The sequence below is a fragment of the Phoenix dactylifera genome, unplaced genomic scaffold (assembly GCF_009389715.1).
Source record: "Phoenix dactylifera cultivar Barhee BC4 unplaced genomic scaffold, palm_55x_up_171113_PBpolish2nd_filt_p 000510F, whole genome shotgun sequence".
Taxonomy (NCBI): domain Eukaryota; kingdom Viridiplantae; phylum Streptophyta; class Magnoliopsida; order Arecales; family Arecaceae; genus Phoenix; species Phoenix dactylifera.
The window spans coordinates 51,982-64,583 of record NW_024067924.1 but is presented as its reverse complement, the minus strand read 5'-3'; the positions used below and the strand labels follow the sequence as shown (position 1 = coordinate 64,583).

Sequence of the window (12,602 nt, the reverse complement as noted above, 5' to 3'; positions counted from 1 at the left end):
CTCCACACATTAAAAATTTTGAACTTGAGTTTAGTGTTCTAGCTATTAAAGGTAGCGGTTATGTGTACATGGTTTATCTCATGATGCATTGCAAAGATTTATGAGAACAACAATTCTGTACTTAAATTCTTCAACATAATTTGCGATATCTATATTACTTATTAATTATTTACTATTAGTACGTATATTTATTGAAATTGTACCATCAAATTTTAGTGGCCATCATTCTCGTTATGTAGATAGAGATTTATGGTACAACTCCTGCATAACTTACAATATTAGATGCTATTTTTGTTAAAAGGAAAATACACCAATATTGTTAAGATAAGAAATTTACAAGATAAAGATTAAAAGATAAGGGATCAGAATCTATTGCATCAAATCAAAAGAATCGACTGCTCCAAATAAGCATACATTTATTTGTCTTACTACAAACATGCAACAGTTATGTTAAACAATTTATCTTTTCTATTAATGCCGATCTTTTTATTAATGAGATGTTGAAAGCAAATTAGTAATAATTATTAAATATATTTCACTTATAATATATTTTTATTCTATTTTTAAATTTTTATTATTCTTTTGTAACATAAACTAATAGTTTCATTTTTATTATCACCCTGTCCATCGTGCAGGTATAATTGTGGAAAGAACTTTTTTTTATATGTTATTGATGCTCAAACTTGAGTTTAGCTGTACAACATCTGAAGGTAGAGGTTATGTATGGTTTATCTCATGGTTCGCTACAAAAATCTACAAGAACAATGATTTTGTACTTAAATTATTCAACACAATTTGCAACATCGATACTACTTATGGAGTAAATAGAATTAATATTTTATTAACTATTTATTATTAATATTTACTTATTTTTCAAAACATGTACTATAAAATTTTAGCAGCCATCGTTCTCATTATCTTGATAGAGATTTACGGTATAACTTCTATACAACTTGCAATTGAAAGGTATAAGATATTATAGGTGCTATTAGATGCAAATTTTGTTAAAAGAAAAATCCACCAATTTCATGAAGGTAAGAAATTTACAAGATAATTAATCAAAAGATAAGGAATCTGAATCTACTGCATCAAATCAAAAAGAATCAACTGTTTCAACATAAGCGTATGTTTATTTATTCTATTACAAACATTCAACTGTTATGTTAAATAATTTATTTTTTCCCATGCTGATCTTTTTATTAATGAGATGTTGAAAGCAAAATAGTAATAATGGTTAAATACATTTCACTTATAATATTTTTTCATTCTATTTTTAAATTTTTTATTATTCTTCTGTTAAATAAACTTATATTTCTGTTTTTATTACCATCCTGTGCATGACGCAAGTAAAATTCTCGTAAGAACTTTATTTTTATATGGTACTGATGCTTCAGAGGCATCAAAAAGTTCGGAAGAAAACAACATCTATGTATGTGTTACCTGAGAACGACTGTTTAGTTTACATATGATGCTCTTTATTTATTAATCATGCTCTTTTGATATAGGAATAGAGGATGCGTTCTTAAATGCAGCTGGAATCTTCAAGGGAAGACCTCGATCAAGGAGCGAGTACCCAACGAGCTGATCTTGTAATTTGTGAAACCTGCTTCGAAGAAAATTTTCCTCCATTCATGCTCCTGTCGCTCCTTTCCTGCTGCGATGCAAAGCATTTGAATATCCCAGAAAAGCTGCATCTCTGTCATCGTAGCACTATTTTCACTGCTAGCGTTCATAACTATATCCAAAATCAGCACTTTTCCTCCATCTTCTCTCTCAGGAATTGCTTCCTTGCACAGCTTCAGTATCTTCACGCACTGCTCGTCAGTCCAGTCATGCAAAATCAGCTGCATTTGATAGAAACAAGAAATACACCAATAAATAGTTCTAGTCTCGATTTGTAAGGAACTCGTAGAAATTTCACCAAATAAAAAAATAAAAAAAAGTCGTAGAAAGCGCTGTGCTATTCCATCGCATTAACTCTTTCTTAAAAATTAAAAGAAATCGTCGGAATATGTTAGGTGGTAAATCTTGTAAACTACCTTGAGAAACGCTGCTTGAGCTGGTGGAATGTGTTCGAACATGTTCCCAGCGATAGCTTCGACCCGGGGACTTTTGGGCACAGTGGCAATCACATGAGGGAGGTCATAGACGATGATGCGCTTTATGCTCGGGAAGGCCTCGGCGATCGCCCTCGCCGACGTCCCGTCGCCCCCGCCGACATCGACGAGAGACGAGACTCCCTGGAACGCGTCTTTGCAGCGGGCGACCACCGACTTCATGGCGAGGCACGAGTCGCTGGCCATCGCCTCGTTGAAGAGGCGGTTGAACGCGGGGTCGTCGCCGGTCATCTCGAAAACCGGCTTGCCGTAGCTCATCTCGAAGGGGATGTGGGGCTGATCCGCCTGCAACCAGGGGGCCAGGAAGTGGAACGGCGCCAAGACGGTGGAGTCCAGGCAGAAAAGGACACAGGAGGCGAGGCTGGTGGGGCTGTCCTTGAGGAGGATTTTGGAGTTGGGGGTGAGGGAGTAAGCGTGCTCGTCCGACCCGTTGGGATCCTTTTCGACGGAGAAAAAGCCCGTGTGGGCGAGCATGCGCATGAGACGGCGGAGGGCAGGGGATTTGGTGGGGGCGACGGGGAGGAAGGAGGCGAGCTCGGTGATGGTGAGGGGCCGGCCCTGGGCGTGGATGGCGTCGGGGATTCCCAATTGGATAGCGCACTTGAGGCCCATGGAGCCGACGTGGGCGAGAGCGTGGTGGAAGACGTGGGCCTGGGCATGCAAAAGCTCGTCGGCGGTGGCTTCGAGCGCCATTCTAGCCACTCTCTTCACTCTCCCTGTAGGGGACTCGTTGTTGGTTTGCTGGTGGTGCATGGGCCTTGCGATTTATTGACGATTCATACTATATTGACGATGTCTGTGCTTGCTTTGTTTTACCGCAGACAAAAATATGTGGCTTACACTCATCGCCTAGGATATGAGGATGGGTAACCCGTAACCCTGTGGTCCATAAATTAAAGATGTCCGCCTCAGTCTTTTCGTTGATGTCCCCGATTATATACGGATATATTTTCCATAAATTTTAAAACTATTGAGCTTGAGGCTTATCCCCTTTTTAGAACTATTGAGCTTGAGGCTTATCCCCTTTTTATAACTACTGAGCTTGATGCTTGTCCCTCTGCTGGCAAATGAAACAAAACTTTGCTTACTTTTGGAATGCTTTTGTGGAAGAATCAATCTATCAAATGGGCTCTGAAATAGAGTGAATGCAAAATAATAACTTAGCTTGATTCAGTTATGGCACTATCCTCAGTTTAATTCTCAAGGCTTTCTATAAATTGACCTATAATCTGTAATAACTCAGAGCCTCGTCAAAAATGTCTAGTCATTACACTTGTCTAAATTTGATCGTTAAGTTTTTCTATAAATTGATCCATAATTTGCATCAACTCAAGACCCCATCCAAGAAAGCTATCTATAATGCATGTTCTGGATTCTTTAGCTCCGTAAAAGTACCCAAGACCTATTGATGCATGGTTGTTATAGAATTAAACATATGCTAAATATAGTACGTAAATCAAAAGAATCCATATAAGATTTTGACTTAGCTTATTTCCTGTTGCCCAAGGTGACAAGCCAAGAGGGAGGGGGGGGGGGTGAATTGGTTTCGCTTAATTTTAACTATCTTACTTATGTTAATTGATGAGTTAGTGTAATTAAACAAATCACAATACAAACAATAAGAAGTATAGTGGTTCGGTGCTCTCCTAAGCACCTACGTCCACTCCCCAAGCGACCCCTTAGAAATTCACTATAATCCCGCGGATTACAGTTGGATTGTTTTTCGGGCTCACAATCCAAAAACCTTTACACTTTGGTTTTCCGGATTCACCAAAAACCTATGTTGGTTTTACGGGCTCACCAACGAACCTATGTTGGTTTTCCGGGCTCACCAACGAACCTTTACAATTGGTTTTACGGGTTCACCAATCAACCTATTCCGTTGGTTTTGCGGGCTAACCAACTAACCTTTACAAGGAGTTTAATAAACAAAGTAAGAAGATTTAAGCTCCTAGATGAGCAAATATAACAATATAATCTACAAAGAAGAGTTTAGAGAATAGTTATCGCTTGATGTGACTTCTCTCTTCTTTGTCAAGGATGCTTCACTCTTCAAGGGTGGATGGAGCTCTTAATGACTCTTGGAATCTGCTCAACCACTTTCTTTTGACTCTTGAATGAAGCACTTGGATGAAGAAGATTAGGGCACTTTATCTTTCTTGTGTACTCTTTGATATTCTTGCCAAAGGATAATCTCTCTGATGAATAATGCCACTTTAAATAGTTTTCTTCATCCATTGGACAAGCCCCAATGGTTAGAATTCAAAAACTAGCCGTTACTCACTGTTGGAAGGACAAAAAATACTTCTGCAGAACTAGCCGTTATGCTTCTGCCCGTGTTTGGGTCGGCTCAACCTGTCCTTGGGTCGACCCAACTTTCACTTGGGTCGACTCAACCTTTTCTTGGGTCGACCCTCTTAGAACCACAGAAACTTGCAATTCAGCCTTCCTTCACTTGGGTCGACTCAACATTTCTTTGGGTCGACTCAAGGTTCAGTTGGGTCGACTCAACTTCTTCTTGGGTCGACCCTCTCAGGGTTTCCAGAGAACCTTTTCTGTTATCTGTTCTGCCATTGCCTTTGGGTCGACCCTCTCAGGGTTTGGGTCGACTCAAGCTTGGGTCGACTCAACTTCATCTTGGGTCGACCCTCTCAGTATTTCCAGAGAACCATTTTTCTGAGTTGTTGAGAAGCTTGAAGTTTGGGTCGACTCATGCTTTCCTTGGGTCGACCCAACTTACTGCTCATCTGTGCCATTTTTGCAGAAGTGTGCCAAATGCTTTCTTGATGTGCCGGGATCGACCCAATCAACCTTGGGGTCGACTCAATCCACACTTTGCTGCAACTCAAGGTTAGATTCATCCAAATAAACAATGAAATGCATTTATACAAATATACTGAGAGTAACAGACTTATAAATGAAGTATCGAATTAACTTATAACATACTCTTGATTATTGCTTGTTAATCATCAAAATAACACTATCATCCTCAATCTCTTCCTTTTTGATGATTACAAAATATAGAGTATGAGCCTATTGATACTTATCTTAAAATCAGTTTTTTTAAAAGGGCTCAAATTGCTGAATTTCAGCTTTTCAAATATGAGAGTGAAGTCTCTCCCTATATCATTCAAATGTTTCCAATTTAACTTTTTGAATTGCTCCCCCTTTCATTTATATTTCATTAAAGATGAAACTCCAAAAATTTGAGATAAAGCATGAGTTTCAGGTTATGTATCGTGGTGTGAACGGTATGTGCCAAATTCTGAAATTCTATGTGCCAAATTCTGAAATTTTAGAAATTTTAGATTTGATCATTTTCATTGTTACAAATTGCTCCCCTTTAAATGTATATGCTTTCCTATTATAATTTTCAATTTGTTTTACAACTTATTTCTCTTTTCTTACACAACTTATTTCTCTTTCTTTACTTCTCCCCCTTTTTGTTATCATCAAATAGGTGCATGGGAATAGATACAATAAATAACAAATATTTAAACTTCATTGATCAAAATAGGAACATTTTAGTACAATAATGCGAAAAACAAAAGCAAATACAATGTTCCTCAATCAAGGTTCAAAATACATGATCAACACAAAATACATATGAGAACTAGATACATATCCTAGGCTCTAAACAAGATCGTGAGACTCTCCCGGATCGCTTGGCTACGGCTCTCTTGGGTCCCATTTCTCCAAGATCTTGAAGTAATCTACTGTTTGGAGATGATTGGAGAAGATTTGAGAGTGGGGAATAGGGTTTTCGAAAGAGGACAAAGGGTAAACAGTGCCCTAGATAGCTCACGGGTCCTCCTTTTAACAGTGGGGTCCCGACGTTGGGTCGACTCAAGAATTTTCTTGGGTCGACTCAACGTTGGGTCGACCCTATTCTGGGTTGGGTCGACCCAAGTTCAGAAATTTTTCCTTTCTCTTTCTTTTCGCTTCTAAAAATTTTTCTTGCTTCCAATCCTTACAAATTCTTTCTGGGACAATGATACATGAGTAAAGAATCTATAGATTACAAGTTTGACTCATGTTTCATGGGTTTTTAGAAATGGGAGGAATGTATCATGAGACTGCTTGCTCCCTTTTATATCTCTTCAATAAAAAGGATCACATATGCCTAATTCCCTCCTTAGCGTGCAGAATCTATCTTCACTCAAGGTTTTTGTGAATATGTCAGCTAATTATTTTTCAGTGCATATATGCTCAATACATATGTTTCTATTTTGCACATGATCCCTAATAAAATGATATCTTATTTCTATGTGTTTGGCTTTAGAATGCTGAACCGAATTTTTAGTGAGGTTGATGGCACTAGTATTATCACACTTAATAGGAATGTTATCTAGCTTAACTCCATAGTCCTCTAGTTGTTGCTTAAGCCATAGTACTTAAACACAACAACTGCCAGCAGCTATATATTCAGCTTCAGCTGTTGACAGTGCCACTGAATTCTGCTTTTTGCTAAACCATGATACTAAGTTGTTTCCTAAGAATTGACATGTTCCACTAGTGCTCTTCCTATCTAATTTGCATCCAGCAAAATCAGCATCTGAGTATGCAAACAAATCTAGACAGGAGTCTCTTGAGTACCATAATCCTATGTTCGTAGTTCCTCTTAAATATCTAAGGATTCTTTTAACAGCACTTAAATGTGACTCCTTAGGATCTGATTGGTATCTAGCACATATTCCTATACTAAACACGATGTCTGGTCTACTAGCAGTAAGGTAAAGTAAGGATCCAATTAGTTCTCTATAAAGCTTAATATCAATACTCTTTCCTTTCTCATCTTTGTCTAGCTTATTAGTAGGATTCATTGGAGTGCCTACTCCCTTATGATTTTCATTCCCAAACTTTTTTAGTATTTCCTTTGTATACTTAGTTTGATGAATGAAGATACCTTTTTTTTTTGTAAATCTATTTAACTTTCAAAGATAATCATGAATGATAAAACTGAATTTTTTTTTTTAATATTACTTAAAAAAAAATTATGTAGTATTTCAAACATTCAAGCATTGGAACACAAGTTAGTTTGAGGCAAGGGTGAAGCAAAGACTTGTGAGCAAAGTTAAAACATATTTCAATCAACTTATCCAAGCATGGAGCATTACAAAATATTGAGAACCCATAATTCAAAACATCATGCCACATGCAAAATATATTATGTGTTAAGTCATGCATTAAAATATTAAGAACAAGCACGTCAAGGATCAAAATCAATTCTTTTCAAATAAACTCTCCCTATTTAAATATAATCTTGCACTGATTTCATCCTTAAAGTGTGTTTTCAAGTGATTAAAAAATTTGACTTGATTCTTCTTATATACTTTCATTTACTTTGTCTTTCATTTTTACCTTCTTATGCTCTATACTCTATTTGCTCCCTATCCGGTGGAGTTGGAAGGGGCACGAGGTACTACCACTAGCATCCCTCTTGTGCCGTCCCTAATATATCCTACACCGAATAGTTGGGTCAAATAGTGCCGGGTACTACCATTAGCCTTCCCATTGGCACCATCCCTATGATGAGCAAGATAGAAATGTTAAAATGTTCACTTCAAACTCTCCCTATTTAAGTGTAATTAATTACGGATTTTATCCCTTTCACAAGTCTCACAAATGTGCCGAATGTATTATGCTTGTTTTGCTTTTCCTTAACATTGAAGTATTTGCCTTTACTTAGATTTTACTTCTCTTGAATAATATCCATTTTCTTTTCTTTATCTCTCTCTCTTTTTGTTATTCTCAAGTAATTTACATGAAAGAGCAGAATAAAGAAATAATCTTATGTATCATATAGATGTATATCATGCAAACAACATTTTCATTATGCTCAAGAATTCATAGCTTCTCACAAGTCAATTCAAATCAGCATTTTAAGCATATACTTGTGTATTTCATGGTTATGATATAGGCAAAGGAACATTTTAGTTTGAGCAAACCATGAATCAATTTCTAAAAGCATAAGTCAATTAATACATATATAGACATGATATCAAGAAATTAATAATTAAAGATTTTAACCATGCCACAATAAGATTTAAGTTATTGACATTGCTCAGCTAATTTATGAGAGAGGTATCTAAAATTACCGATTCATTCTATATTCTTCAAGTCAAACTAGATTTCTTATGTGTGAACGTTTGGCTGAAGAAGGTCCTCTCTCTTGTTTGCATGTGAATGTTTATTGTATCTTATGTGGAGGTGTCCTTCAAGTTGAAATCTCTCATTTTCTTGCTCAAGGATCCTGCATTATTAACAAACTTCTTTTCTTTCTTGAAAGAAAGTTATTAGTTTCTTCAAGATACAAAATATTCATCCAACATATTTTTAACTAGATGACTCAATATAAGATATGACAATAGTTGAATGTTGAGTCACTTTACTCAAGAGATTGCCTAAATATAAGCAAGCACATATCACTTGAACTAAAAAGATAGTTTCATTAACCAAGATGGTTCAAGGACAAGCATGTGAGGCAACAGAAAGATTCATCAAGATCAAATCAATTTCTTATTTTCAAAATCAATTTAGCTTAGATTCTATTTGCTTAAGATAATTGTCAATAAGGCATGCTAGCTAAGTTTTGATCAAATTGCCTTAAACAATTATTTCTATCAAAATTCAGATTATGATTCATTTGTTATCAATAAAATATAATTCATTAGAGTTAGATTGAAGTCTTGCATAAGGGCACATAATGAGCATACAATCTGGTCTACTAGCTGTATGATAAAATAATTATTCTATCATGCTTCAATACAGCTTTAAAACAATAGATCTACTTTGCTCATCCTTTTCAAATTCTACAAGATGGGGTCATAGACATACCTTCTTCATGCCAATCTTCTATAAGAGTTTTCTTGTGGACTAACTTTGGTCAATGAAAATCTCCTTCCTTGTTTATCTCCATTCCTTTGGCAAGTTTTGAGATTGTGGTGGCACGCAATCATCTCCCTTATCTTGGATTGGCACGTCATCAATATTCAACTTTTCAAGGTTAATAATTCCTGTATCATCATCAAGAATATTTTCTTTCCTAGCAGACTCACTGTCAGACTCATCAAATATGATATTAACTGACTCTTCGACTACAAGAGTTCTTTTATTGAATACTCTGTATGCCTTGCTTAAAGAGTAATATCCAAAGAAGCACTTGTTTTATCAGATTTGGCATATATTTCATTCTTGAGAACATAATATGTATAACTGAAAAACATGAAGGTATGCACCATTTGATTTTCTGTTTTTCATTAGTTCATATAGGGTTTTCTTCAAAAATAGATTTAATAGAAACCTTATAATATGACAAGTTGTGATGATAGCATTAATCAACTGCTATCACAAGGCATTGTTCTTACACAATCAAGGTTCTATTTTTATAACCCCTATATGCAATAGTGTTCTTGGTGCAAAAATAATTGTATTCAATATTATTTTCCATGCAAATCTTATTAACAAATTGCAAACCTTTTTCATTTGAAATCTTTTGTAAGTTTGTGCTAATGCAGAAAATATTTCAATTTAAGTGCCAAGAACAAAACCAATATTAGCTTTGAGAATTATCCACAATTACAAAATCAGAAAGCTTATCTCCTAGGTTCACAATCCTAGAGATCCAAATAAGTTCTTATGGAGAATTTTCAAAGGCTAAAGGTGAAAACAATATTTTCAGATTTAGAAATGATTCTAGTTTGTTTTTCTAGATGACATACATAGCAAACTTTGACCTTGCAAAAATTAATCTAAGTGAACCAATGACAAGGTCTTTTGAGATTAAGTCCATACTAGTATGAGTCGATTTTATATGCCAAAACTAGTCTATTTAATCTTGGTATTCTTAATGTATATATTAAAAAAAAAATACCAAGTAGACATTCTTGTGTTTATGATCAATAGAAGATAATGCCGAGGATAATAACTCTCAATCAAGTATATAGAGAATTCAAAGAGTTATTCTAAGAGTATTGATTAAGTAAATTATCCATCAATAACTGAAGCATAATATAGGAAGATGGAGTGATTTGGATATATTTTCTTTTCATACCAAAAGTATCACTTATATCACAGAAATGATTAATACTAGCTACAATTTCAATATGAGAGGATGCAAGGATTACTAATTTCATTATTTCTTCCATTTTGGTCACTCTTCTTAATTATATTTTAAGTTCCATTCTTTAACACGTGTCTAGAGAACCCATTGTCCAGATAGCATCTTTCATTGGAATCTTGGGTAGCTAGACACATTTGCTAAAAATGATCATGTTTTCAACTTAGAAACCCAAGCTCTTTTGGGTCCTTGCAGATTAGCTATAATTGTTTCTTTTGGAATCCATATTCTCTTAATTACCATTTTGTCTCTTAGTTTGCAGGTTTTAGGATTACAAGCAATATACTTCTGCATACTCTTGCTAAATTTAAACAACATAGATTTAGCAAAAACAGATAATGAATTTTCAGTTTTCTGTTTCTGTTTATTAGTTCCACCAGATTTGTGAAAAATTGTTTTAGGATGAATAGTGGAGGATTTAAGAAATATATTCTCGAAAGATTTTTGAGTGTACCAAGGTTGATATCCCAATCCAGCTTTGTCATATACAGCTCTTGAATTTTCTATCATTGAATTCAGTTTTTCGGAGCTGAGAGTGAATCTTTCAACGGTAGGTTTCAAATTATCAACTTCTTTAGTTAATTTTTCATTATTTCTGAAAGCAATTCATTATTTTTCTTAAGTTTATCATGGCTTTCAGTGAGAAGTTGATTTCTCTGATTTAGTTCTCTATTTTCTTTAATTAAGATTTCAATTTCATTAGTCAGTTTTAGTTTTTCATCTATTAGGATTTGATTTTCATTCTTCAAGTTCTTGTTCCTACAAATAAGTTTCTTATGTTCTAAATACAAATCAGAAAAGACATCATGAAGTTCATCAAATGTAAAATCATTTTTAGTTTTAGCATGTACCTCATATATCTCATCTTCATGTGCCATTAAGTATGAATTTGCAATATGATGCTGCTCTTTTTCTACACATGATGTTTCAGATTTGTTAGTGCATTCATATTTAACTTCAAGCATATTCCATATTTCCTTAGCAGTTGTGCAAAAAGATATGCAATTAAGTTCACTATCATCTAATGCACAAAATAGCACATTTATTGCTTTTGCATTTAATTGTGCTAATCTTCTATCACTTTCATTCCAATCCATTTTTGGTTTGGGTATGATAGTGCCCTCTATATTAAGTGTGGGTGTGTGAGGTCCTCTAGTAATAATGTACCATAATTCATAGTCTAAAGCTTGAATGAATATCCTCATCCTAGCTTTTCAGTATGTGTAATTTGTGCCATTAAATAGAGGAGGTCTATTTGTGGATTGCCCCTCACTCATAGAACATCCCACTTGGGTTGTCATGATCTTTAACTCTTGATTGTGAGATCAATAAGTACTATTGGAGCATCTTGCTCTGATACCACTTGTTGCCCAAGGTGACAAGCCAAGGAGGGGGGGGGGGGGGTGAATTGGTTTTTCTTAATTTTAACTATCTTACTTATGTTAATTGATGAGTTAGTGGAATTAAACAAATCACAATACAAACAACAAGAAGTATAGTGGTTCGGTGCTCTCCTAAGCACCTACGTCCACTCCCCAAGCGACTCCTTGGGAATTCACTATAATCCCGCGGATTACAGTTGGATTGTTTTCCGGGCTCACAATCCAAAAACCTTTATACTTTGGTTTTCCGGGTTCACCAAAAACCTATGTTGGTTTTACGGGCTCACCAACGAACCTATGTTGGTTTTCCGGGCTCACCAACGAACCTTTACAATTGGTTTTACGGGTTCACCAATCAACCTATTCCGTTGGTTTTGCGGGCTAACCAACTAACCTTTACAAGGAGTTTAATAAACAAAGTAAGAAGATTTAAGCTCCTAGATGAGCAAATATAACAATATAATCTACAAAGAAGAGTTTAGAGAATAGTTATCGCTTGATGTGACTTCTCTCTTCTTTGTCAAGGATGCTTCACTCTTCAAGGGTGGATGGAGCTCTTAATGACTCTTGGAATCTGCTCAACCACTTTCTTTTGACTCTTGAATGAAGCACTTGGATGAAGAAGATTAGGGCACTTTATCTTTCTTGTGTACTCTTTGATATTCTTGCCAAAGGATAATCTCTCTGATGAATAGTACCACTTTAAATAGTTTTCTTCATCCATTGGACAAGCCCCAATGGTTAGAATTCAAAAACTAGCTGTTATTCACTGTTGGAAGGACAAAAAGTACTTCTGCAGAACTAGCCGTCATGCTTCTGCCCGTGTTTGGGTCGGCTCAACCTGTCCTTGGGTCGACCCAACTTTCACTTGGGTCGACTCAACCTTTCCTTGGGTCGACCCTCTCAGAACCACAGAAACTTGCAATTCAGCCTTCCTTCACTTGGGTCGACTCAACATTTCTTTGGGTCGACTCAAGGTTCAGT

The 12,602-nt window shown here is 35.7% G+C and overlaps 1 protein-coding gene across 1 annotated transcript; it reads right to left on the bottom strand.

The window, feature by feature from the left end:
* Positions 1-1,352: 1,352 nt before the first annotated feature.
* On the bottom strand, positions 1,353-2,883 carry LOC103720170 (trans-resveratrol di-O-methyltransferase-like). Its single transcript, XM_008809765.4, has 2 exons — positions 2,040-2,883; positions 1,353-1,844 (listed from the first exon to the last, which is right to left on the bottom strand). Exons 1-2 carry the CDS (start codon positions 2,868-2,870, stop codon positions 1,542-1,544), a joined length of 1,134 nt encoding a protein of 377 aa, XP_008807987.3. The 5' UTR covers positions 2,871-2,883; the 3' UTR covers positions 1,353-1,541.
* Between the last annotated feature and the right edge of the window lie 9,719 nt (positions 2,884-12,602).

Coding starts and splice junctions, on each gene's coding strand:
- LOC103720170 (XM_008809765.4), bottom strand. CDS start 2,870: ATGCACCACCAGCAAACCAACAACGAGTCCCCTACAGGGAGAGTGAAG. Junction 1,845..2,039: donor CTCAAGCAGCGTTTCTCAAG/GTAGTTTACAAG, acceptor TATCAAATGCAG/CTGATTTTGCATGACTGGAC.